The following is a 27,087-nucleotide window of genomic DNA, read 5'->3' as shown; positions in this document are numbered from 1 at the left end:
TAGGTAAAAAGGAAAGAGTGGTACTGGTTTTGGAACATGCAATCTTTCCAAAGGAAAAAAAGCCAACATTTACCTGCATCTCATTTTACTCCAATTGTCTTAAAAGCAAGAGCATAGAAAAAACAAAACAAAACAAATAACCAAACTAAAACAAAACAAAACAGGCCAACCTCTCAGAATCGATGGATGAGTTGCTTTATTTGAAACAGCTGAATAAATAACACCCTTATTTTATGGTATCAATAGAGTGTAGCTGGTAGGCTTTCAGCAAAGTAGTAGACAAGCAGTTTGCTCTATGGAATTGATTATTCATCCAGGAAGGACACTGTCTTAAGATTATGAAATATTTGCATCCCTGGAGTTATCACAAATGTATGAGTTTCCAAAATTAAGCTGGTCATTTAAACACCAAAAGCATATTGCAGCATTAATTTTTAAACAGACTGCAATGGCAGAGACTTGCTTCAAAACAATCAATGCCACTCTGTGCCCCAACAGCACAGGTGTTTCTGCCTGTCCTCCCATGGGCTCATACCTTGTGGGTCTAAATTTCTTCCACCTCTGCCTTTATTTGAAGCTCAGTGATGGTGCTGAGCCCTCTGGTGCTAATCCAGTAGATACTTAAGTAGATGCTTAAAATTAAGGTATGTGAATAGTTCCAATTGGTTTCAAACACAGGAAGTTAAGCAAGTGATTAAGTGCTTTGCTGGAGTGATGCCAGAGTGCTCAAAAGAACACAGGATTTCAACCTTTATCCTCTATTTGGAAAGCTTCTCCTCATGTTTAATTTAATTGAAAGCAATGCTCAAATGATAACATTTATAGACCTCTAATTAATCTGCTTAATGGCCTCATTTTTGAGTGCTTCCCTACCTCCCAACATATGTACCTGGTTAAAGGAAGCCTTACCTCTGGTTTACAAATGAAAAAATGTGTGTTTAGGAGGTCTAAGCATAACTTCCTTAAAAACACCTGAGTCAGGGGTCCCCAAAGTGCAGTCCATGAGCCAGCTGCCATCCCTGAAGAGACCTGACAGGGCCGAATCCCTTGAGCATGATGCCATTTGTCTGCCACAGAGCACGTTTTTTGAGAACTTACCCTGATATTTCTCAGTTGAAAGACATTCGCAAACTAAACTCTGACGATTACTGATCTTTTAAGTGACACCATTTCTTAAAAAAACCTATGCTGAATGTAATGATTTTGTTTCCTTTAAAGCCAATGCATGCAGAAGCCTAGTGCCAGACTTGGGAAAAGGACATACTCACTGCAAAAGTGAATCCTGCCCTACAGAAAAGCAGAGCAGGAGGCTTTGAGAAGGTAATTCCCTATGTCCTCTCCATACCAATGCACAGGACAAAGCAGAGGCTTTGCATCCATACACAACCATGGACCTCACTCATCAGATCTGTCAGGTAGCAGCCGCATTTGAAGCTCTCTACTTTCTCTGTCTTTGTTTCTTAGACTTAGAGAGCAAACCAGCTTGACATGGAGGCTGCTGACTGAGATTGGAGCACAATAACCATAGCACTCGTCGCTGCTCCTTGAAGCATTATTTTTAACTCTGCACCTTTCAAAGAAAAATAATTAGGTGATTATGTGAAGTGGGGACTGAAAACATGATTCCTACTTCACAACTAAAAAGGGCGGTTCTCTTACTGGTTTGGATTTTTTTTTTTTGGGTTTGTTTTTGTTTTTTTTTCTGGTGTGGGTTTTTTTTGTGTGTGAGGTTTTGTTTTCGTTTGTGTTTTTTTTTTTTAACAATAGTATTAGCATCAACTTTTCTATTTTGGTGGCAAAATTTCCCTGCTTCAGCTGGATATTTTCACTCAGTTGTCTATGACGTGGATATGCTGTGCTCCTTAATGATGAGAGCTTTATACACAAAATTCTAGCAAAATGACTTCTCCTATTACCATTCTAACTCAAATTCAGGCCATCTCTGTATCTTCTCCTATTGTTTTCAAGTGGCACCTTCCACCAGGGCCATTTCTTTTTTCCCAGGTATTTTTTGAAATTACCAAATTGCAAACATTACCTACTGACAGATGCTAAGAGCAAGCATGATGAGGACTTCAAAGAAGGTTTTCCAACCTGCAGTTTTGCTTGTTTTGTTTTTTTAAACAAAAACACATGCTTGAAAGTTCAAACTGCATTTCTACGTGTCTCAAAGTAGAAGCTGACTTGTGCAAATCTGAACAATGCTGACAGTTCCTGGTGAATGACAGACAGTACTCTTGCTCATGAAATACTTCTGTCGAACAACTATAAAATTATTTACTACCCATTAATAACTCATCTAGCCACTTTAACATTACCTAAGCATTCAGCCAAAAGTACCCTAAAGATTGCAAATACAGAAACAAAAGGCTCTGTGCCATTTCTTCCACTGCTGAATTATAGAATGTGGCTGAATTACAAATGTCAGTGTTTTCATTTGGTACCTTAGAGGCTATAGCAGAAATACTACATGTTCAGGCTCTTGGATGAGCCTAATACTCCCTCTCCACCCAGCATTTGCCATTCCACAGAAACAAAAAAGAATAAAAATGCATGGAAAGCTTATCAATTAAATATTGATTTGGTATCAATCTCCACTGACCCCATGACTCTCTCAAAAAAGAATCTTAATCCACAGAGTGCAGAGATTTTCATATTCAGTAGGAGACACGTTCCAAGCAGTTGGTCCCTGGAATTAGCTCACTAACAGTGAGGGCATATCCTCTAACCACAGACAGGACAGAAGGGACGAACAGCAATTCCAGCAGGCTTCGTTTTGACTACATAGTCATATAAATGGCCAAATCTTACATCTCGTGCAAACTGGCTCCTGCACACAGACACACATAATGCGCTTATAATGAACAGCGCCCAGTGGGGAATTTTCCAAGTAAAGTACCACTAACAAGCTGCTTTTCTGATCGTTGCTGCTGCTGCTGTTGCTGAAATTGTTTTTCCTGTTAGAATCAGACTTCATCTTCTCCATCTACAGCTGAAATAAGAAAAGCATTCCCAAAATCAAGAGCCAAGAGAAAATACAGAATTGAGAAAAACAACTACAGAAAAGATAAGTTATTTTAATTACCTTCAGAATTATACAGGGATTCGCTCTGGTGTACATTATAATCCCGTTGCTTTGCAGGGTTCGCAGTCGGAGAGCCAACTTGAATTCCTCTTTCTTGCTATTTTCAGAAACACGGTATTTAATGTAGCTATTCCCAGCAAAGCTAAGGGAAGTGTGGCCTGAAACAACCATTTTGAAAAGACACATGTGCTTTTAGCGATACATAAAACAATTCCTCAACTGTTAAGTAATTAAAGAATTTATAAAGTTTATGAGAATGACTCAGAAGAAGTAAATAAAACTCATTTTTGATGAGAGAAAACAAAGCTGGCATCTACTACAAAATATTTCTGCATTTCCTTTTTTTAAACTATTTTTCAGGGGATAGAGGAAAGTTCTATTTCTCCATATTTAGAAATAAAAAAAGGGGTTTCTCCAAGTATTCAGCACTTTTCAGCTTATACACTCCTGGAGGCACCAGTCTTGCCTAACTGATAACAGAGGGAATCAAAGATGACCACACCTGTACACAGGCAACTGAGTTATGGGTGTCAAGTTATGTTTGGGCAGATATCAGCCAAACCCTTGCAATGAGTCCCCTGCAACTGCTGCCCAGGACCACAGCTCAGTATCTGCTGTGCTTTCATCAGGCAACCAGCACAAATCCTCTGTCCTGCAGCCTGGCATTCACTGAAGTCAACAGAAAGCTCTGCTTCACTGCCTGTCCACCTGGCTCTTCATATCCCAGGGAACAACACAGATGCAGAGAACTAGCAGATGTCCTCAAACTTTCTTTTTGGGATAGCATAGTGTTTTCATTAATAAAGGCTGGAATTTTGGTAATCTAAATAGTAAGCAGAAGAGTTAATTATAGAGCTTTGCCCATGGGCAGGAAAACATCTGGCATAACATTCTCTAGGAAAAATCCTGTTTTCTCAGCAGCCTGTTTTACTGAGCTGGTATTCGAGCAAGCCAGTGGGAATTTTCAAACAGAAACTGGATCACAGCCTACATACAGCCCCTTAGCCATAAAGACAAGTATTTATAGGGCTTATAACACACACCCCCCAGTGCCCATGCTGAGATGGGTTAAGCTTTACATTTTCTGTTAACTTCACTGCTGCCTCTGCCTGACAAAATGAGAATGGCAGCACTTTACTGTCCAAGTATCTCCCCCTTTATGGCTGTGACATGCACCTGAACACTCGCCAAGCTTTCCCGGCGGGCACTGGCAGATGAACGGTCTCCGGTTGGCTTCGTAGCCCACACACTGCATGTCCCCTGGGCACGGCTTCTCCAGGCACGGATCCGTGGAGCCTGGGCACAGTGCTCCTGCAACAAGGTAAAACACTGTCAGGGATCCACAGTGTACAGCATCATCTGCTGCAACACAAGAGTAATGAAAGACCATTACTGATCGCACACTTCAGTACAAGCAAAAAATGGCTTAATAATAATAACAACAACAAAAAAGCCCCAGCAAACCTTCATAAAAAGGAACAGCTTTTGGGCAAGTACACAGCAGAACTGCAATAGTTCTTTTCCAAAGACTGCCCTGAACCCCATGGGAACATATTATAAAAACAAACCATTATGAGCAGTAACTGGTTTATAACTGTGTGTGATAACTCTCAAGCCATTCTTTCCCACACAGCTTCCTGCATGAGGGCTTTAGAGATACGAGGGAAAAAAATTGCTTGAAGCTATGCACTCCTCTTCCTCCAGCACACCCATGAGAAGTAAATCTAAGGAGGAAGAAATGGTCACAGCACCAAGCCTGCCAGAGTTTAAGAAGCATTTGGACAATGCTCTCAAGCACATGAGGTGATTCTTGGTGGTCCTGTGCAAGGCCAGCACTTGGACTTCGATGATCCCTGTGGGTCCCTTCCAGCTCAGGATATTCTGTGATTCTAAGCCATGCTTGGGCTATAGGGACACCTGGATTTTTCATTCTCATACTACACAGGACATGCTGCCAGGTTTACCATACAGCACAGGCAAATTTGCCCTCTCCCTATGTTCTTTCTGACATGTCTGAGACCTTACCTCCCATCCAGCTTGCCCAGGCTACCAAAACCTGCCGTCCTTTTTTCTAATCTGCAGGGACAGAACTGTACTGACTTTTAAGTTTGCTTAAAATACTTGAGAGACACAATTATATGTAGCTTTTTCCAGAACCCCCTAAATTCTTTACATCTATTATCCTGAGCATGTCAAGGATTTACTATTTAAAGCCTATCAATGTCAAAAGAATTTTTTGCATTTCATGGGGTATAGCTAAAACTTCAATCTAACTTTTCAAATTGTCTAATTAAATCTGTTTTGATTGCCCTAATCTTAAAAGATTTGCACACACTGTCTATAATAATACAAAAAATGATACAACTATTGCTGCTTAACAGATGAATTTTCAGAAGTATGTGACTTCCACAACAGCTAGCCTTTTCTGGGTTGCAATAAGATACTTGGGAGATGCAGGGTCAGTTTCTACATTTGGGCATCTGTGTATGGAAGTATGAAGACTACTTATGAAAGTAGTCTTCAAGTGCAGAAAAAAAGGCACTCCTGCCCTTGCTTTTGTTGATTTGCAGCCCCAGCATGAATGGAGGCAAAGGCAGGTGCTGGGAATGAACAGACACCTTTTTTTTTGTTTATCAAGTTAATTTATTTAAGACATGCAGGTGATGAATTCGATGATAAAAACACCTTCCTGCCTATTGCTTTCTGAATATTGGCAGTTCTTGTATATTGCAGGATCCATATTGTAGGATCCTTATCAGATTCAAAAACTAGTTTATTTTTTGAGCACATTATTTTATTTACAGTTTATAAAGGAAAGAATCAACCTGTCATGGAGTACACCTCCAAAAGTAATGAAAGAAAGAATCTTACTGCTCTCACACTTTTGTACAAGCCAAGCAGGGCTCATAGTAAGCATAGCTGAAATTACCTGACAGTGTAAGTATTTTCTGGGAGAAGAAAAATTACTACTGTAGCTTTCAAAGTGGACATGGGCTGACTGCAAATATGGCAATTACTGTAAATGTCCTCCTTGATGTACAGCACAGTCGATTTAATGTTTAACATCCTCTCCTCCTTTATCAAACATTTGTTTGAGAGGTCTATGGAGTAAAAGATTTACAGTACTGCCTGTAGCACTGTTAGAAAATGATGCATGGCAATCTTTATTAATCACATTAGTAGGTAACATTAACAGGAGTAACAGCTGCAATACAGAGTCACACTTTAGGCCTTATAGAATCAAGAAAAAACTGTCATAGGGTTCTGGACTACAGATTATTATTTTATGTACATGTAAGATCTGTAGAATTTAACAGAGAATATGATGTTTTCTATACTTTGCTTTGTTTGGCTTTTTTTTTTTTTTAGAATAAAACTCCTAATTTCTTAGAATTCAAAGGCAAGCAACAATTATTTCCGAAATTACAATGGGTTGTTAAAAATTCTACACTCTGCTTTTTATTTTCGCCTTGGTTGTTTTAGCTATTTTAACTCATTCTTATGTGAAAAATACACAGCCTTCTAGTGTCAGCAGAGTATATCTCTTCTTTGAACAAACTTAAACCTTTAGTGAGGCTGCAATTCAAGTGAGCCTCTGTGTAGCTGACAGACATGCCATTTGGACTAAAGCCCCACAGCTCGTCACTGTGCAGCAGAAAGAGACACTGAGATTTCCAAATGTGGCTCTGCAAATTTTCACATCCCCTAACCTATGACTGTATCCTTGACATGAAGCAATAAAGGAACAGCTTCCTTTGTTATCCACCTCTGCCAGGTTTTTTTAACCTGATTCAAATTCTGATTTGTACTTTGGAGCCATCCTTTCACATTCAGAAAATATATGGAAAAGATCTAACGTACTCCGTGCAACGGTGGAAAGAACTGTTTATCCTGAATGGCCAAGAATACTCCTTCTGGTAAAGTACAAGGAAACCAACTTTTTATTCATCCTGCTGCAGCAGGATTTCATAGCTGTCACAAAACTTTAAAATATTCAGACTTGCTAGAAGTGCTTTATGCCTGTCTGTATGGTTATAAGTACATAAGCCACAAATCTGCATTATTGCATTGCCCCAGCTAACACACATTTTCAGGCTGATTTCACAACTATGAGGAGCAAAATTGTAAAGCTGTTCAAGGTTACGTTGTCCACATCAAAGATTTACAGCCTGAGTTTAAATAAAATTATTCTAATGTTGCATTTCTACTCCAAAGAGCAGTCTATTTTCCATCCAATAAAAGATTTAAGAAATACAGGTTCAAATTGATCTTTTTTTTTCTAGGCAGGTCAGACAATCTCGAGCATTCTCTTGAAACTCACATTAGTATTAATAAAAACTGTTCTTTACAAGGTACCACAGAAACACACGAGCTAGCATCAAGCAGTGCGTGGCAGGAAAAGGTGGAATAGACCCACTTGATTTTGACAGATCATCTTCAGTTAAATTCTCTAAAAGAAGATAAAAGTATTTCAATCTTCTAAGCAATATACTGAGGCAGAAAACACTGTTCCATTAAAAGATGAGAGATTTATTTAATTCCTATTCCTTCCAAAAAGGAGCACTTCTAGGATTGTAAATATATTTTGAAAATTGAGTGCTTCAAGAATTTTAACTTCAGCCTTGTGATATTAGGTGGTTTTCCATCAGCCCAGTCTCCTGAATCTGTATGAGTACTACAAAGACTCTGCTTTTTCACTTATATGAAAAAAGCTTGAAAGGAAGGAGATTCCTGAAAGCTGGAGCTGCAGGAACACAGGGACAAAACCTTCCTTGGACAAAGGTGACATAAAACAGACTACAGCCAGATCTAACCAAGTTATCTGCAGTTCTCTGTTCCCAGCACAGACCTTTTCCTTCAATTTTCCTTGCCAGGAGAATTCCAGGCTCATTAATATGCATGTGTGTGCTTCCTGAAAATGGGAAAAGCACTGTTGTACACATAAGAACTGGGTTGCTGATGCCCAGTCCTTCAAAGCATCCAGGACTCTTTGAGAGGCAATGTGTGCTCTGCGGAGCTGAGGCCAAAAATCACCTCTGAAGAACAGGTCCTGTATTAACAACAGATCCTCACAGTCTATGATTTCCTTCTGTCAGAGCATTCACAAAATACTAAAAGTGGCTTAATAAAGTCTGAATTATCTTGTTTCATGAGAAAGTGGTCCAAGGCCCTGTTCTCTTGATTAAATAATGTGGAATTGTCTGCATTTTTGCTGAACACTCTTGGGTCAATTAGAAAAATTCTTTCAAACTATTAGGCCAGAACCATATTAAACATTTTGAAATAGAATTCATCTCATCTAACTTTAGGGTATCCTACTGATTTTAGACATCTAGGGGGAGATGTATCACATTATTAAAAATACCTCCTTCTTCCCACTATCTGCAAATGGGGCCTGGAGTGACCTGGAAAGATGTAGATATAGGTCCATATTTGTCAAGACTACTTCAATCCATTCTTTGCTCTGGAACTTATAAGCATACCAACACTTTTGTAAGATCATAATGCAGAACAACTCTAGAGCAAAGCAGTCCCAACAAAACCTGCTTTGGCCCTGCACCTTTGTCTCAACACAAAAGAATTACTTTGCATCATGAAAAAATACGGAATAGATTTTTGCCTCTGAAAAATGAGAATGCTGTGAGAAATGTTTTACAGGAATATATTTATGCCATTCCTCCTACATTTATTTCTCCCTGACAGATGTTTGCATACCTCATGCCATGTGATGGGAGGTTGGTAATTGCAGAGCCCCTCTGGTCACGCTGACACAAACCCCAGTTTGTGACAATATTTTTCATACAAACACAAACAGATGAGCAAAAAATCTAAGGAGAAACTGTGTTATTGGAAAACTCTTTAGTTCAATTTTATTGATTTAAAAGCTAAGATTGATGCATGTGAACTTTTGAACTTACTCTTCCAGAGATGAGCTGCTGAAACTCCAACATTCACCCACTGCCTACTTTACAGTCTCCCTGCATTTTCACATTAGATAACTCTGTTTGCTCACAAAGGTAATCTAGGTAAGTTATGCACAGCTGGCATGCATAAATTGTGCATATCTGTGACATCTGCCAGTGGACAAAAACACTCCAAGTATGATACATATTTCAAGAATGAGTGAATTAGTTCAAACTCAAGCTTTCTGGGCCATAATTGAATCAGATCTCTGGAAACATATGCAGTATTTTAACGGCTTTTTCATAATACAAGGTATTAATATTTACTGGATGTGGAACTATTTCAGCAACAAAGGAAGTGTAATACTTTTATTACACTGCTAATATCTTGCTAATGCTGTCTTGTTAAATAAGCCAAAACAAATTGTGCACTTTTTCCAGAATTGCTGCATCTGTGCATTTATTTATAAGAACTACTGATGGAAGAAGTATTGCATTTTTCCAACTCTCTTACTCTAGTCTTTAGCTTTCATGGAAGCAAAACTACCCATACATGCTCTATTATGCTCTCACAGGTCTCTGTCATCTCCTATGTGAGAAAATACAGTGTGTTTGCCTAAATACCAAAATATTTACTGTGGCTCCTTTAATTAAAAACAGTAGAAGAGGATTAAGCATTAACTAACGAGGAGAAGGCCCAAAGCATGAATTTTTGCTTCCCAACAAGGTGTATTATTTCTGTGCAAGTAATAGACACCAAGGTGTTCACCTCTTTGGCAACTCTACCTAACTCAGCAGCTCTGGACATTTTTTTACTACAGGCTGTATGGCAGGCTGGATGCGCTCAACCCCACCCCAAATCGTGGGGATCCCCCATGGGAAATCCCCACATAGTGCCTCAGACAGGAGCAGTGGGAACCTCTCTGGCTTTTCAGCAGGACCAGGACAAGCTGCCTGCTACAAATGTTCCCACACAGCAGTCTTCAAGGCCATGACAAATGGCCCAGAGGCTGAGGGCCACAGTGGCTCTCAGAACCACACTGCCTCTCCAGCAGCCTGTCATCCATTTTGAGGATTGACTGGTACATGACAGAAAAATTTGGAAATCGCTGTCCCAGCTGAATTTCTGTGCTTCCATTGAAAGCTCGCTGCGCCAGGAGAGCTGCTGGGTCAGAACTGTGCTGCACTGCAAAGCCCCTTTTTTGGAGTTAAGCTAAGAGATTATGAGGCAGAGGGAATAATACATCATTATTGACTTTAATAGGTAGTGAAATGAAATTATAAACAGTGAAAATAAAAACCAATTTCTGACTGTGAGGACTATCACTATCCCCATGGAGATGAGGATTTGTGATTTCTTGATACAAAAGTGAGACTAAGTTTTAATTTAGAGAATATAAAGAAGTTTGGCAGACAGTGATCCCGCAGTGGCTCCTGGACCTGACTGGAGGATATTGCAGCATTGTCCTTTTTAAATCTGTGAAAATCCTTTACTTCAGAGCCTTTCATGTGTAACAAAATGCTGACTATTGTTATGATAGATATGTCTATTTGAAACTTATAAGACTCTTCGTTAAAAAGTGGACAGATAGTCTGCTCTTGAATGTACCTCAGATAGAGATCATGGTATTTTTTCAGAACTGAGCTTCTTTGCCACTATTATCCAAGTGCCACAGGAAGAAAAATGATTTCTGGTTAAGTTTTATGCAATTTATTCCTATTTTCATCCCCACCGAGGTCAGTGGTAAAACATGAAGACCTGCTGACTGCTGCAGAAACAAAGGTTGGTTATTGAGGGCTATGGCTGCTGAATTCTTGTATTGCTCTGTGTGTGTGCGCATGTGTGCTTAAGATGAGGGAGACTTAGATGTATTGATTTTACAGCAGCTTTTTTCTCTGCTCTTAAATGAAGTGGAATGAGGAGCAAATAGTCTGGCAAACAAAAGAAATAGAGCCAGTATTACAACTGCCCGAGGTTTTAAAATCCAAGCACAGAATCATACAGAAGCTTGGCTCGTGAGTCTCTCTGTCATATGCCCATGTGAAATCTCTGCCAAAATGTGGAGCAGCCTGAAACCCACTCTGTCCCCTACTGCAGCATTAAAGGTCAGGAAAAGTGCTTGCTAATAAAATACTTCATTGGTTTCTGTGGCTGTCTGCAATAATGGGACTGAGAAAGGCCTTTCCACCTGCCCGGCTTAGGTCAGGGGTGCATTTCCTTGGAGACTGCGGGTGCATTGCTGGAGAGCAGGCTGCTCTGCTGCAGTCACAATCCAGGTTTATTCCAGTGGTGGCACCAACTGATTGGGAAACTACATCCCTCCCTCTCCTGGTCCTTCCTCTCCCACTCCTTCCCCTCCCCTGGAAGCTGGCTGATTGCAGAGCCTCCAGGAAAGCAGTCTTTGTCGTAAAAGGCCAAAGTTCATAAACTTCCATTTACATCAGTAAACACGAACAATTCTTCCCGAGCCTGAGAAATCAATTCCCACAAGGCATCAGCCAGTCGTGCTTTAGTGGACTGAATTGAAATGCCCCTTCTAATCTGCATCAGAGGAATAAAAAGGATCCTATCGCATAATGTGCAGCGATGGGAGGGGAAGAGGGGGCAGTACTCACCATTGCACATGCAGCGCACATTCCTGTAAAAGCGGGGGCACACAAAACTAATTCGCGCCGTGCTGTAAGTCATCAGGGAATGTGAATCAATAGACAGACTTTGCTCACAGTGCTGTTCCTGACAATCCAGTCCGGAGCAATTCTTCTCCAAGATAGCAGAAATACGAATCACATTTTCCAAGTGTCTCCTCGCATTGCTAAGCTTCTGGATCAAATAGGCAGGCTTATAGAAGCCGCCGCTGTGCATCTGAACGGCGAACAGCATGTCGAGCTGGCTGCTGCCCGCCACCGGCTGAATGCTGATGATGTGCAGGCTGTCCTGCTTCTGGGAGAGCACCGCGTTGCGCAGGGTGCGCCTGAACCCGTGCATGTGCAGGCCCACAAAGTCTTCTGGGGAAACGTTCTCGAAGCGGATGGTGACCGTGTTCTGCAGCATTTCCTGCAGCAGCTGCTCCACATGCACCACAACATCGATGGGCACCTGGAAGCGGCCGTCGCTCACGGAGACATTCAGGACGTACTTGCCGTTATCCAGCCCTCCGAGGGCGATGATCTTCCCGTCATGGCTGTTGACCTTGAACAAGCTTTTCTGCTCTGATTTTAGGGTGTATGTGAGGACATCGTACACATCCTGATCTGTGGCATGAATTTTCCCAATGACTCCCCCAGGAAAATCATCTTCCATGGTGACAATGAAAATCTCCAGTGGAATGGCGGTTGGTTTATGAATGCTCTCTTCAATAACCCTCACCTGAACATAGGTATGGGAAACCTGCTGAGGCTTCCCAGAGTCCTTTGCCTAATGTAATTTAGAAAAAAAAAAGAAAAGAAAAAGTAAGAAATAAAACCACACATGGAACACAGCCTGCAACCGTAACTTCTTGCTATGTATATTCTCACAGAATCAGTAATTCTGGAAAGAAGTTCTCAAAAGAACGCTCAAATGCATTTGCCAAATATGTATGTAAAGAAGTGTCTCAGTCGTTTCTAGCAGTGGAACTTACAAACTCTTTAGGGAAGCACTGATCTCTAAGTGGATTGAAGAGAGAAATGTGTCAGTAGAATGTCTCATTACTCAAACTGCAATGTTCCCAGGATCCCACAGCTATCACTTGTCATCTTTACAACACAGAATGTACCAACAGCGTGGTACATTCAGCTCCAAACACAGTTTGGGCTCACTTCTACCCTGGAGAAGAGACTAAATTCCAGTGAAATATCGGCCTTCTGCATTGCTTGGTGTGCTCCAAAGCATTCCACACTCTGCTTAGTTTGTGTGGATGTGAGGGAGTTCAGAATTTTTCTACAGCATTCTGTCCTTCTTTACCTGAAGCAACCAAGAAACATGCTTGACATAAATAAAATTTATCATCCTCCAAAAATGAAATAGGTGCTTGTGCTGCTACTAATGATAAAATATGAGAGCAGCACTGCAGTTGGAAAGATGACTGGATGACCCAGAGCAGGTATTATAGCATCATTTGCACTATTTTTATAGAGAGCAAAAGAGCAAGTCTGACAAAAAACCCAAGGCCATCTTGACAGAAAGGTGTGCAAACTTGAATCAGGGTCCTTTCCTACAATAAGAAAAATGTTTTGTTGCAGTCCCTATTACGATATACTGCTCCACACATTTATTTGCTTCAGAGAAGAACAGAAGACTAAACTGCCACTAGGCAGAGATGTGGGACGCGTTCAAAGACCTTTGTATTTGGACACAGGAGGAAAACTTACAAGCTGAAGGAAAAAATGGGAGGATGACAACAGTAATACGGACACTACTACAAGCACATTAGAAACTCTAAGACACTCTAAAATTTATTCATCTTCACTCATAAAAGTGCTGTGAGGAGTATTTAAAAATATTTTATATATGTGTGCAGACAAAAGCCCAGGTACATAGAGAAGAGATTAGGTCTCATTCCATTTTCTATTTTAACATTAATTCTTAATAAACCTCATACAGCGGAGAAATCTGATAGTGGAAAAGAGAAAGCAGCACTCTGGCACATATGGATGGAAAGAAACACTTCTATGGTCTAAACACAACAGGAAACTATAAAATATGTTTTCACTGCAGAAATCCCTGAAGAAAATAATACTGGGAGAAATTATGCCTCCACAATCCGACAGCATGGTTTTCTGAGCATGTTGGTGCATCTCAGACATGGTGGTGTGTCTAATATTTCACTTATCTGAAATACATGGATCTCTAAACCTGGTGGATGCTGCTCAAATTTAACTCTCATGCCCAGTTTTGGCTACACTAGAACTCTGGCTAGCAAATGACTCAGAAAGCAGGATATTTTACTGTTAAGGCATGGAAAGAAAAGAGAGAAAGAGAGAAAGAGAGAAAGAGAGAGAGAGAGAGAGAGAAAGAAAGAAAGAAAGAAAGAAAGAAAGAAAGAAAGGAAGAAAGGAAGAAAGGAAGAAAGAAAGAAAGAAAGAAAGAAAGAAAGAAAGGAAGAAAGGAAGAAAGGAAGAAAGGAAGAAAGGAAGAAAGGAAGAAAGGAAGAAAGGAAGAAAGGAAGAAAGGAAGAAAGGAAGAAAGGAAGAAAGGAAGGAAGAAAGAAAGAAAGAAAGAAAGAAAGAAAGAAAGAAAGAAAGAAAGAAAGAAAGAAAGAAAGGTGATGATTTTTTATTTCCCTACAAGGCTAAAAATAGGTTTCAAGAATATTAAATGGCAAACTAGTAAAACTTTGATTTGAACTGTTAGTTAGCATCAGAGCCTGTATTTTGTGAATTGTAACCAACAATTGCCTCTAAGGATGCTACTGCTGTGAACATCATTAAATATGCTTGTAAAGGAACAGACAGGCTGTGCTTAGAGAGATACACACCAGCAAAGAAAGTAGAGGAAGCAAGAATTTCCAGACACAGCTTATGGGACCATGACTCATTTCAGTGAAGAGGTTCATTCCCTAGACCTGCATATTTATTGAACCCTAATACATCTTCTCTGCCAGACCTGAGAAATGTGGACAAATTACTTTTGGATTTACAGGTTTTGGCAATCAAAATTACCCTGGTTACAAAGCTTCTCAACGATTATTCTAAAGCTAAGTTTGAGCTGGACTTCTATCGCATGTCTTATTTTGACATTCTTTAAAAGCTAAGTTGACCTTGGAAATGTGATTTCATGAATTCTTGGAAGGCTTCCAAAAATTTATGATTAAATTTATGACTTAAAAGCAGAAATTATTTTCCTTCCTAAAGCAGTATTTTGCAGTCACTTGTTCTGGGGTGTATTTATATGTATATAATGCATTTTTCTCATTTTACTTCCTTAGCCACAGAAAAAAATGATGAAAATCTTAAACCATAACGGTTGCTGCTCAGAAAATTCATTTCATGCCAAGGAAATTGGAAAGGTGGCTGGCTACCTATTTATATTTATATGAAACCAAGTTTAAGAACATCAAAGAAAATATTCTGCACTGTGCATTTGCAAACTGGAATGTGTGGTATTTACTCGTAGAATACAGTGCATTAAAAACAACCCATACAGGGAAAGTACAGGCTACCTACCACGAAGAGGTCTTTTGTTTCAGTGTAGAATGCAGATGTAAAAATCAAGCCTTACCTGCACGCAGAGCACATACTCAGTTGAGACCATGTGCTTGAAGATGACTGCAGACCTCAAAACGCCATGAGGGTCCAGTGTAAACTCCTCCTCTTCATTTCCAGTGAGGATGGTGAAGGTAAAAGGGGGGCCATTGTGAAAAGAGTCTTTGTCTGTCACTACCAGCTGCAAAATGCTTGTGCCCACTGGTTTATTTTCCTTTACACATATACACAGCGTATAAAGAAAAGGATTAAAATGATACATATTGCAAGCATGAAATAGCACATTTTTCTATCCTGAATATTCAACTGAATGCTCTTTGCTGGCATTTCACAAGCTGAGCTTTGTTGACACCGCTTACGCCCCATGGACCAGTGGCAGAGATGAAGGAACCCGCCACACCTCCAGGGCCTGCTGGGCTTTTTCTGATACTCTGTCGGATCAGGACTGACTAAAAGTCAAGACTCACACCCAGAGCAAGGTATAAAGAAGTGTGAACTTATCCCAGAGCAGACATTTTGAGGTTGGAGTACCTGGTGCAGCAGGGATGAATGTTAAAATGCGTGCCAGATGCTGTGGTTAAGGAGCCTCAGCAAACAGAAACTTATCAAAAGACTCAAGAAAGATTTGTTTATATTTTCCTTTAGATAAGATCACTTGATACATGTTTTGCAGATAGATCATCAAAAGGTACTTAACTGAAACCAAATGCCCATGCACTTTAAAAGTCAGAGAAGTTTTTGATGTGCAGGAGAAACTTACTTGAATTACAGCTGTGTAGTTAGCTGGAGTAAACACAGGGCTGTTATCGTTCACATCAGAAATGTCCACATTGACCGTCACAGATGAAGACAAAGGAGGGGTACCACTGTCTCTTGCCTGGACAACTAATGAATAACCAGATATCTGAAAAAAGGTGAAAACATTAAATCGTTGTGAAAACGGCCCTAAATTTTAACCCAGGTTCTTTACATTCAATGCACCACAATCCATATTCTAAGGAAAGCTGTTTGGCCTCATTACCTTCCTGCCCTTAGTATAACATTATCCTGTGTATCACCATATTGTGCCCCTACTTCTGTTTTAGAAGGCTACCAATAAACATAACAGCTTCATTGTACTAAAATAACTGCATCAGATAAAGCATTCCTGAAACAAAGGGGCAGACAGAAAATAAATGACAGATAATATCTGAACTCAGCCATTAGTCCTGTAAGCTTACATTTCCATCTCTCCTAGGTGTCCGCTAGGATAAATGACCTGATTCTATTTATCTTACAGCTGGTTTCCAAGATATTATATAAATTGCTTATTAGAGCCAGCATCAGTTTGACACATACTGTTTCTAAATCAGTGATGGAGAGCCAAGAAAAAGTTCACAGGCAGTTGGCTTAAACACACAGGAAAACATTTGGGAGTACGAGGGACAACAGTCTCTGTAGCAACAGAATATTATCCACCACTCTGCAGAAGATAAGTGGGCTTGAGTCTGCTTTTTTGCAACAGACACAAAACAGTGCAGTGCAGGCAGTTCAGTGCATCATCCACAGGCCCTCCACACACATATGTGCCCGTGTGTGAGGTGTGAGCATATGTGACAACTTGTAAAAGCTCTGTCTATGCACAGTTTATGGATGACAGTTGGATTTTGTGAACTGCATCCTTATGTTGGCTTCCTTAGGTCTTACAACTGCTTTTTACTGTACATTGCTCCTTGCTCTGCAGAGAAAGCTGCTGACACGTCTGCCCCTGAATCCTCCCACAGCGGAGCAAGAGAAGGGCAAAACATGCCAGATACAACACTCTGCTCCACCCTCTCAGTGTTGGGCTGGAAAGGGGAAAAGCATGGCCCTGCAGAGGGGAACAAGACAACGTTAAAAGGGCTTTATTGAGAAGGGCATGTGAGGGAAGGAAATCCAAATAAATTTGAAAAATGGCAGCTTTTTTTGCGGTAGGGAGGAGCTCAGACCTAGCACACAAAATAAGGGGGCTCTTCTGGGATGGAGGACAAAGCAAAAGGCAACATGATTTGGGGGGTTGTATGGAAGAGATACACTGTGATTTGGTGGGGGCAAAGTGACACAGGAGGGAAGAGCAATCCTGAGCTATGGAAAGTCGAGTAACTTGAGTAAGAGAATTAGAATCTGTTTTTTAACCGTAATTTCCACTGCTAGCTAAAACCAGAGAGTTTTGTAGAATCTCTCCCAGTTTTTTTTTACTGTGTTCGCTTTCATTTCAATGTATCCCAGAAAGGCAGATGGCAAAAGTCATGGTCTCTGTGTGGTTACAGCTCTGGAAATAAGTTCTCTTAAACCACTGAATCCTGGGAGTCAGCACTACCTTTGGGGATCTACAGCAGATGGGGCATCATACATAATTTTCCCTGAAGGGGTCAGAAACACCTGTGTCTAGGAAATGTGCCAAGGAAGCAAAGAAAAAGACAATATCACAGCTTATTTTAACTGAGTGAAACTTTGGAAAATGCAGACCTAACACAGCTGGCATTACACATGCACACTCTTGTGAGGGTAAGTGTGTGTATCTGAATGCAGCTGCGCATCAGAAACTAGGAAAAGTCATATTAAGGAACTCAGCCTGTGCTTCTATTACAGCTAACTTGTAACACGCACAGCCATTGTTACTCCCCTGTTTTAGACAGTCATTGGTAAAATCATTCTACCACCAAACACGAACAATTTCATCCTGCTTTTGTCATAATACAGAAAGAGATTTTTGCCACTGTTTTAAGAAGCAAGATTTGCTTCCAGTAAAGAGCTTCTTCAACTGAGCCCATATTCTGAAGGTAGCAATCTGCTTCCCCAGTTTTGTGGGTGCATTGCTGAGAGGCAGGAGGGACAGATTTCTTTATGTGCTGCAAGGTCTCTGAAGCCATGCAGCACTCTTCTGCCCTACTAGCAGCACAGGCAACTGCATTTGTTTGTTTCTTTTCCCAAAAGCTGCTAATTGCTAGCTATGGCAAAATGGTGATAAATAATCCTGAATGAATAATGGAGTGAGCAAACAAAGCAGCAGAATCTATTTAATGAAGCACTCTTTCACTTTTGGTACAGCCTGACCACTTCACAACATCCCCTCCCCAGTGGCTTGCTTTGCAGAGCGCTAATTAATGGCTGAGGTCTCAGCTCGGCGCTCGGTGCCACAATCTGGAGCATTTTGTAACCACTCTGTTGCACACACGGCTGCACGTGTGCGCTTGCACGCACAGGGGAGAGGAGGCAGCTCATTAACACAGCAGCAGCTCCTGCTGGCACCACGGGGCAAATCCAGGGCTGCTGCTCTCCCCTGATGCAGCTGATGTGTGGGCGCATGGTGGGAGGCGCAGCAGAGCAGTGGGTGTGTAGAAACACTGGGGACAGGGCTGGCATGGAAGGAAGTGGGGAAACATCAGAAGGACCTGTTGGAGCATCTCAGGTTGATTGCTGCAGAGTATAAAAGAAACTCCTTCCACACAAGCTAGCAGCAGACTGGAGATTGATGCACATCTGTAAGTCATTGCAAGTTAAGAAGTCCCACATGTCTTACCCTTTCTCTATCCAATTTCTTTTTAACCTTCACGAGTCCCAAAACAGGATCAACTGAAAATTCATTGTCTTGATCCCCATTCACTATGGAAAAATGAATCTGACCATTGGGAGGGCTGTCCAGATCTTCTGCTATCAACTTTTTTTGAGAGAAGAATAAAAAATTAGAAAAACAAATATCAAGTGATCTGTATGATACATTAATTGCTCAACGTACCAAAAAGTAAACTTCACATTCCACCAGACTAGTTATACCTGAACTGTACACCTCTAAACCATCAATCCAATAGGTTTTTGTTAGGAGGCTTCACTTGGACCTTTTCAAAATTCTAGTCTGAAAACATACAGAATATTTTAATCTTAATATTCCATACAACACTCTCTCTCTGGATCTACAAGTTGCAAGATGAGAATATTGTGAGGTTTGGGGATGGCACACTGCATGCCAGACTACACAAATACTATGTATTTGGAGCTCTGAGCAGCTTGGTGCAGTGGAAGGTGTCCCTGTGCACACCATGGGGGTTGGAACTAGATGATCTTTAAGATCTCATCCAACCCTATGACTCTGATTGCATTTCACTGAAAAGTAGAATTCTGCCTTTCTATTAAAATCTGTTTCTTTCTAGCTGACTCATGTAATGTAACAAAATGCAACGCCTAAAATATGCTATTGCTCTCTGACAGCATAACAGGGTTAAAAAGAAAGGCTCAGTACTACCACTACTTTCTTTTGGGGAGAAGCTGCCAGCAGCTTGGGGAGCAGTAGCAGACACAGAGTACTGTCTATAAAACGTTTTGGGGGCCTCAAGACATAATAATTATCATAATTAGGCAGTGCAGCAGTTTTTTAGGGGCAGGGGGCTTCACCCCACCAAAATGGCACTCTGGCCCCGCTCACCATGAGCACGGAGTCGCCGACGGCCGCGTCCTCGCTGATGACGGCGCTGTAGACGGCCTGGCTGAAGGTGGGCGCGTTGTCATTGACGTCCGTCACGTTCACGTTCACCGTTGTCACCGCGCTCAGCGCCGGCGTTCCCCCGTCTTTCGCCTCCACTACTAAGTAGAAGTCCTTGCACAATTCAAAATCCAAAGCTTCGACAATGGAAATCACTCCTTTGAAGCAAAGTAGGGAATGTCAACAGCCGGCAAAAAGTAAATGATGCCACAGAGCAAGGGATTTGACTGTAGTAAACAGTACAGCATGCTATTTATCACCATGGCACACATACAACACTAACTGTAAGACTGCCCAATCCAATAAAAATGTTTATTCAGGTTTCTACTGCTGTCATTTGATTAGAGAATGATGCCAATTGCACTTGGGTTACCTCTGCAGAAAGGACCTTTACAAGGCATGCGGCAATGAATGGTTCCTCATGAAAATAGCTCTCATTATGTGAGGATCATAGATGAAGAAGTGGGGGCCATATTCACCCATTTACCATCTCATTCACAGAGCCTTTGGGAGAACTGGATGCCGACTCTGGAAATAAGCCCTGACAAGTCAACAGAAATTCACTCCCACACAATTAACTTCTCATGAATTAAATACAAATGAATAGGATATGAATACCTCTGAGAAATCAGTTGTCTATCATTTAAGTGATTAAACAGAGACTTCCCCACTAAACTAGGTTTATAATATTTATGTTACTTCACCACACAACCAAAATTAAGACTCTCTGTAACTTGATTCACTGCATGCTCCCAGATTGCCTCTAGGACAGAAATGATGTGATTTCTAGTGTTCTTACAAACCTCCAACAATATCAGCTTCCTAACCTTCTTAGGAAATGCATTTCAGGCCTTAATATACATTATAGCTAGGAATTTCTTCCTATAATTTTACCAAAGTAATCCAAATGTAATTTAAAGCCATTCCCTCCTCTTCACAGGTAATTTCTATAGGCATGAAAACTAACAGCATGTGTTCTCTTTTCTAGCCTAAACAGCATTAATTCCTTCAGTCTTTCCTGTTAAGTCACATTTTACAGACCTCAGATTATTCCTCTTAATCTTGTCTGGGCTCTCTCCAAATGAATTCCACCTTTCAGCATGACTTGCTGAAAGCAGAAGCCCCAAAGAGAAGCTTCCAAGGGGCTAGCAGAGAGTTAGGTCCCACTGATAAATGGTGTGAAGTACATTATTTTTCAAGCTGTGATCAGGCATGCTACATCACCACTCTGCTGTCTAGAAACTGAGCTCCTGCCTCTAAATGGATAATAATGGAGCTGTCACACATTAATGAATAATATATAGTTTTAGTTTTGGTGGGTTTTTTTTTCTGTGTGATTAAGCTTCATTATGGGTTTTTATTGATTTATTTCCTTGATTTCATTGTCAAATGTGAAGTTAAGTATCCCTGCCTAGGCATATTTATGTTTAAATTTTTCTATCTCTAATCAACATGATGAAGATGACAGACAACACACAGTTATGTTAAGTCCCTCACATGAGAGGCAGCAGCCTCTGCAGAGTGGAGAGGCATTTTTGCACACAATTCTAGAAATGACAAAATGCATAATTTTGAGATTTTTCATGTTACTGGCTATTACAGTTGCACCCAAAGAAGTGTTCTCTTCAGCATTTATAATCAAGACTGCTTTGCTCTCAGACTCAGGTGTCAGATTTGTACTGGTCATCCCGAATGCTATGAGAAGAAGGGGATCCACTACAGGAAGCCCAGAATAAACAGGTTACAGTTGATGAAATAAAAACTCAGTGAGGATGAAGAATATATCCCGCTAAGGAAATTTGGAGAAAAGGAGCCATTTACACCAAATGTGATACCTCTGTTTGGTATTTATCATAGAGAAGCAGTGGTGGACTTCTAAAATTTGTGATGTATAACCAAAAATATCTCAACCCAAGCCATGGCTGAAGTCAAAAGGACAAATCAGAACAACCTAAGTCAGGGAAGCTGCATATAGCTACATAAATGGCAATCATGTATTAGGACTGAACTGGTCCTAACAGGTCCTGGTAGCACTGGGTGATGCTTTCTAAGGGGCAGACAGTTGAGGCTGTACTCAGCTGGTAAGCAAGTGAACACTGCAAGTGTTCAGAAGTGTTTTGCACAGTTGGCTAATAGGTTGTCACATCTATATTGGTTTCGACAGACTTACTAATGGAGAAAAGTATTCTCCACTTGAGCTGGGGCAGCCATGTGCGACCGTAGCTGACATCACTCTCCAACCTAAAATTGCTTTTTAACTGTGTAGTTAATTACACAATGACAAGATGTGAGTCTCTGGCCTTGGAAGTCTTTTGGTCCAAGAGCCTTCCCCAGAGCATTCAAGTTTTTCTGATGCTTTAATTTAGCACTGCAAGTAAGAGCCACTTTACAAACCTGTTTTTGAGTTAATCCTGAATTTCCCTTTCTCATTTCCTGATCTGATGAGATAGGCAATCTCAGCATTTGTACCAATGTCTTGGCTTGTAGCAAAAACAGAAAGGACCTCGGTGCCAGGTGAGGTGTCTTCAGGTACTGTCACAAGATAATCTCTTCTTTCGAACACAGGAGGGTTGTCATTAATGTCCAGCACTGTAATGGTAACGGTGGCAAATGAGGATAAGGTCAGTACAATGCTTTGATCTGAGGCCTTTACAGTGATATTATAGGAGGACTGAAGCTCCCTATCAAGTGGATGCTCCAAAATAATGATTCCTGATGACCGGTCAACTGAGAAGTAACCATCTGCAGAGTCTGACAGGGAATAGGTGACTTTTCTGTTCACACCTGAAAGAGAAGCAAATGGGAAAATGAAAATGAGAAATAAAGAGAAGACAAATCTCTCCCCATCTAACAGAAACCCTAAGCAAAATCTGCTATCACACTGAGCATTCCCAGTGGGGGTAGAGGTAGGAGTGCCTGTAGGTACAGTATTGTGGAAAGTTGGGAGGTCAGGGCATGCTCTTCTCACATGACAAATCCCTGTGGATAAGTTAAGTTCCTTCCCTCATCATTTGATACTTTTTTTTTAAGATTACTGTGCAAAACTGTTAGATATTGAAACTTGAAAGCGGAACCCAGATATGGTCCTTGCCCAGAAGAGTTTATAGTTGAATTAGATGAGACAAGCAGAATGGTGAAATTGGAAATGTCTCAGAGCACATCTTGAAGGAATATAAATGTACATAAGGGGAAAATAAACCCGTAGAAATACATCAGGTGGCACAGAATGTACTTGCTACCAGTGCTGCCTTGATTCCACCGTTGAGCAGAAAAATATTATCATAAGATGATATCTGTTAAACAAAAGCTGCATCAAAAAACTCCTGCCAGAATATGAACATTTTAAAAAGGAAAGTCCCTCTGTTCCCAACCCTAAGAGCAAAAATTGAGTTGTAAAAAAGGTATCCTGTGTTTTTAAAATCCTGCCCGTATTTCCCAATACAAAGCACCTATGCACTCAACTGCTGAATATGCAGATCTATGCTAAGGTTGTTGTCAGTAATAAGGCCTGAGGGGATGGTACTGACTTGGTTTCTGCACTACAGTGGGATAGCCATTTCAAATCTAATTAAAAGTGAACACAGATATAAGCTAATTCAACTCCCTTGATGCTAGTTGATTTTGTGATTTTGTCCTGGGTGCTTCAGTAAGAGATTATAACTAAAACACAAAGATCCACTAAAATTGAGAATCTCTGTTTTCAACATCTCTCACTTGAGCATTTGCTGCTGTTTTTGTGGGAGAACAGGCTTTACAAGCCTGACATTAATCAGATGAACAAGAGCTACCAATCCCTTCCAGGCATATTTTGTTAATTTAAAATTTGTGACAGTATTATTCTGCTTTCCAGCAGCAAAGCATTGTAGAAATGTCTGATCAAAAGCAGCACAAATCACAGTTGTTTTCTGCTTGATGTAGCAGGAGTTGAGCATCCACACAAGGGGGAGCTGGGAGACTCTTTGTTCAATCACACGCACATAAAAGCTAGAGCAACTACAAAGTCTCAGACCCTACTTGAAGGGCATTAGGAATTATTATTTGGCTCTTCAGAGAACAAAGTTTTTATGCAGCGCTTGAGACACCAGAGCAAATTTAAAAGGTTGAAATGCCTTTAAAATACGGAACAAATCAAATGGCAAAATTGCAGTGAACTAGGCTCTTAGGGTTTTTGTGTTGTTTTAGTTTGGTTTTTTAATCACAGCAAAGCCTCTCTATTCACCATGGCATCACAAATGTGAAAAATAAAATGTCCCACCTTCAGCAAAACAGCAAGGCAATCAAGGAACTGACTCCTGTCCTATAGGGGAGGAACTGAGCCCAAAAACTCACAGGAAATTTCTTCATGTTAAAACACGAAGTCTTTGAATACCCTACAGCTGCTGGAGAGCACACTCACACCCTTTCCTTAGTCTCTTGATACATATATCCAAATACTCTGCCAGCTGACAGTCAAACTGACAAACACTAAAAGGTAGTAAAACCCTCTAGAAAGTGGATGACTTTCAGAGTCTGAATGGTTGGAAGTATCTACGTTTCCAACTGGGGAGGATCTCCTTCAGGTACACATTCCCCATGAACTTCTACTTACAAAAAAAGGACAGACATGACTATAACAATTAATGAGTTAGTAATAACAGCTGATCCTGAGGGTTGCTGGAGAATGGGGTATTTTTTCCCTTGATTCAGAGCATACCACTGAGCACCCAACATACACATGAGTTTTAAGTGTAAAACTATTTAGTATTCAGCACCAGCCACTCTTGGTGCCTGCCAGTTTGTACACAGTATCAAACACTCCTCCGAGGCAGGGGCCCTAACACACACCTTCTACTCACCTGTAACTGCACGACAGCCTTAGTCTGGTTTGCAGCTTTCTCTGGCACAAACTCCCTTTTTGATACTCACTACAGCACACCTGGGCACACGACAGAAGATTCATATACCACAGTCATTGAGAGCACAAACAGCCAGAAAGGAAATGGCCAATGGATGCCTTGTGCCTTGAAACACCAGGAAACTTCAGCAAGTGTATCTTGCAATGGGGAGTGGGGAGAGAGAATCTGGTGCATGCGACACCACAGAGGGCAAGTTTATGTACAGGAGGTAGTAACTCCAGTAAAGGCAATCTGACAAATAATACAGCCCCTCTTCTTGTATTCTACCTCCTAAAAGTGGTGTCCATGAATTAACAAAATATTAATAGTGTTTTTTGTAAGCCATTACTGGTGTTCCTACAATGGAGACAGATCAGACATAGATTATGGTGTTGTGGTTGCTCACTCTAATACACAGGATTTTTAGGCAGAAATAGAGACAGTAAAATCTTGATGTTAAGTGCTTTTATTTTTCCATCCTGGAAAATGAGAGAGGAACACAGAAGTTCCAGAGACATAGGTTATCTTGTACCAGTCTGGTATGATGAAGAGAACAGTCTTATTTTTCCCATGGGACATGAAAGAAAAAAAGAAAGTGCCATTTTATGCAAGAAGAGACAGAAGATTAGGTCAGAAGACCTGAGTGGGTATACAGATACCAACTCTTGGTGGCTTTTGGCCCAAATGCCAAAAAGAGAAAAAAAGGAGACATACAGAGGGAGATCTTAGCTGTGTGCTGACCCTCTCATACAGTGTTTTGAGGGGTGGAATTTAATACTTGCTTCTTAAGAGTAATATAATTGAAAAACTGTGGCAGAAACAGCACTCGAAAGAAAGTGTTTGTTACATCAATAGCTGTTTCTACCGAGCTTTCTGACCCAAGGCTGGCAGAGAAATGGACATGAGGGAAAGGTGAAGTAGGAAGCTATTTCTATTGAAATTCAAAATGCTTTAGTCCAGGGGCTACCCTCTCCTGAGAGTGAAGTGTCCACCAGTGCATGTCAATGTCATCCCTGCCACAGAGGTGATGGTAGATTCTGCTATAAAGGAGATGCTTTCTGTGGAAAGGAAACAGCTGCTTCAATGCCATGGCTCCTGCAGTGGTAAAGAGAGCAATCCTCCCACACTGCTTGCCTACAGCTCTTGGGGGGGTTAATGTTTGCAAACTGTTTTGTGTCAACTCACTCACTCAAACTTCTCAGATTTCTAAGGTGCCAATCATGAACATGAGCTATTTGAACAAGGAAAGCCTTTGCAGGAATCATTATTACAATAAGAAAATTGCAGTACATTTCTTTTTAAATAAAGGAATAAGGTAACACCTTTTCTATTTAGACTTGTATTAGCATATGATAGAATATTGCCCTTTGCCAAATCTCAGGTGTGAGGAGCTTGTAAAACACACACCCGCCTAGTACCTCAAACACCATTCTTCAAACAGGCTTTTATTCTTGGTTTCTTCTGTACTAAAACAAAGGGGCACACACTGAATGTCACATCATGACAACTCCTATGACATTAGTACTCTAAATAGCATCAGGAATATATAATAACTTTGCTTCCCAATTCAGCACCATCAATATCCACCTTGTATAAAGCACAGAATCACAGAATCATTCCGGCTGGAAATGACCTTTGAGATCATCATCACATCTACACATCTTTTAAATACTGCCCAAGGTTGTAACTCAACTGCTTCATTGGGCAGCCTGTTCCAGTGCTTGACAATGCTCTCAGAGAAGAAATTTTTCCTTTTCCCCAATCTAAACCTCCCGTGGCCTAACTTGCTGCCATTTCTTATTGTCCTACAGCTTGTTACTCGGGAAAAGAGTCCCACCCTCAACTCACTACAACCTTCTTTTAAGTGGCTGTAGAGAGAGAGGAGATCCCCCTGAGCCTCCTTTTCTCCAGACTAAACACCCCCAGCTCCCTCAGCTGCTCCTCACCAGTTTTGTGCTCCAGACCCTTCCCCAGCTCCATTTCCCTTCTCTGGACACGCTCCAGCCCCTCAATGTCCTTCTTGCAGTGAGGGGCCCAGAACTGGACACAGGATTGGAGGTGCAACTCAACTGAAAATGGTGGAGTTACAACACATTTTGATCCAGACTGACACCAATTAAAAGGCTGAGCATTAACCCAACAGGCACAATCCCTGTACGACAGTAAGTTCCTGCGCTGGGCAATATCTTTATGCATCACGCATAAAGTAAAAGTTACACATATTAAAAGGCACACATAGTGTTTCTCCTTTCAGTTTTCATCTGTCACCCTGAACTCATTTAATGTGCTTCCCCAAATACAGCTAAACCACTCATTTTAGTTTATGTCTGAAAAATGACATTAACTTTTGTCATCTACTCATTTTCATTTTGAAAAACCGATGAAAAGAAATGTAATGTCAAGTATTAAAAATAAACAAGATGTAGACCAGAAAGCAAGCTGAAAAAAAATATTTTTCAGTTTAGCAGTGGTTTGCAGACATACAAAGCAAGCTATCTGATTATTGTGCTTCCTCTTGCCTCTTTTATGATGTGATGATTAACA

At 40.8% G+C, this 27,087-nt stretch overlaps 1 protein-coding gene across 10 annotated transcripts in view; it reads right to left on the bottom strand.

Moving 5' to 3' along the window:
- The window catches only part of FAT3 (FAT atypical cadherin 3), a 333,148-nt gene that overhangs the window by 28,363 nt on the left and 277,698 nt on the right, over window positions 1-27,087 (bottom strand). For 9 of the 10 annotated variants that reach the window (XM_014266195.3, XM_014266196.3, XM_074535125.1 and 6 more), the window contains 8 exons: window positions 22,064-22,453; window positions 19,613-19,827; window positions 18,713-18,850; window positions 15,932-16,075; window positions 15,188-15,385; window positions 11,605-12,403; window positions 4,262-4,396; window positions 3,086-3,243 (listed from right to left, as the gene is read on the bottom strand). In XM_014266195.3, the coding sequence (XP_014121670.2) occupies window positions 3,086-3,243; window positions 4,262-4,396; window positions 11,605-12,403; window positions 15,188-15,385; window positions 15,932-16,075; window positions 18,713-18,850; window positions 19,613-19,827; window positions 22,064-22,453 (2,177 nt within the window). Of the gene's footprint in view, window positions 1-3,085; window positions 3,244-4,261; window positions 4,397-11,604; window positions 12,404-15,187; window positions 15,386-15,931; window positions 16,076-18,712; window positions 18,851-19,612; window positions 19,828-22,063; window positions 22,454-27,087 lie in introns of those variants that run through there. The other variant, XR_012578991.1, reaches the window with a different exon arrangement.

Source organism: Zonotrichia albicollis, chromosome 2 (genome assembly GCF_047830755.1).
Source record: "Zonotrichia albicollis isolate bZonAlb1 chromosome 2, bZonAlb1.hap1, whole genome shotgun sequence".
NCBI lineage: Eukaryota > Metazoa > Chordata > Aves > Passeriformes > Passerellidae > Zonotrichia > Zonotrichia albicollis.
Note: the sequence above shows the minus strand (reverse complement) of the source record. Positions and strands in the feature narration are given on the sequence as shown.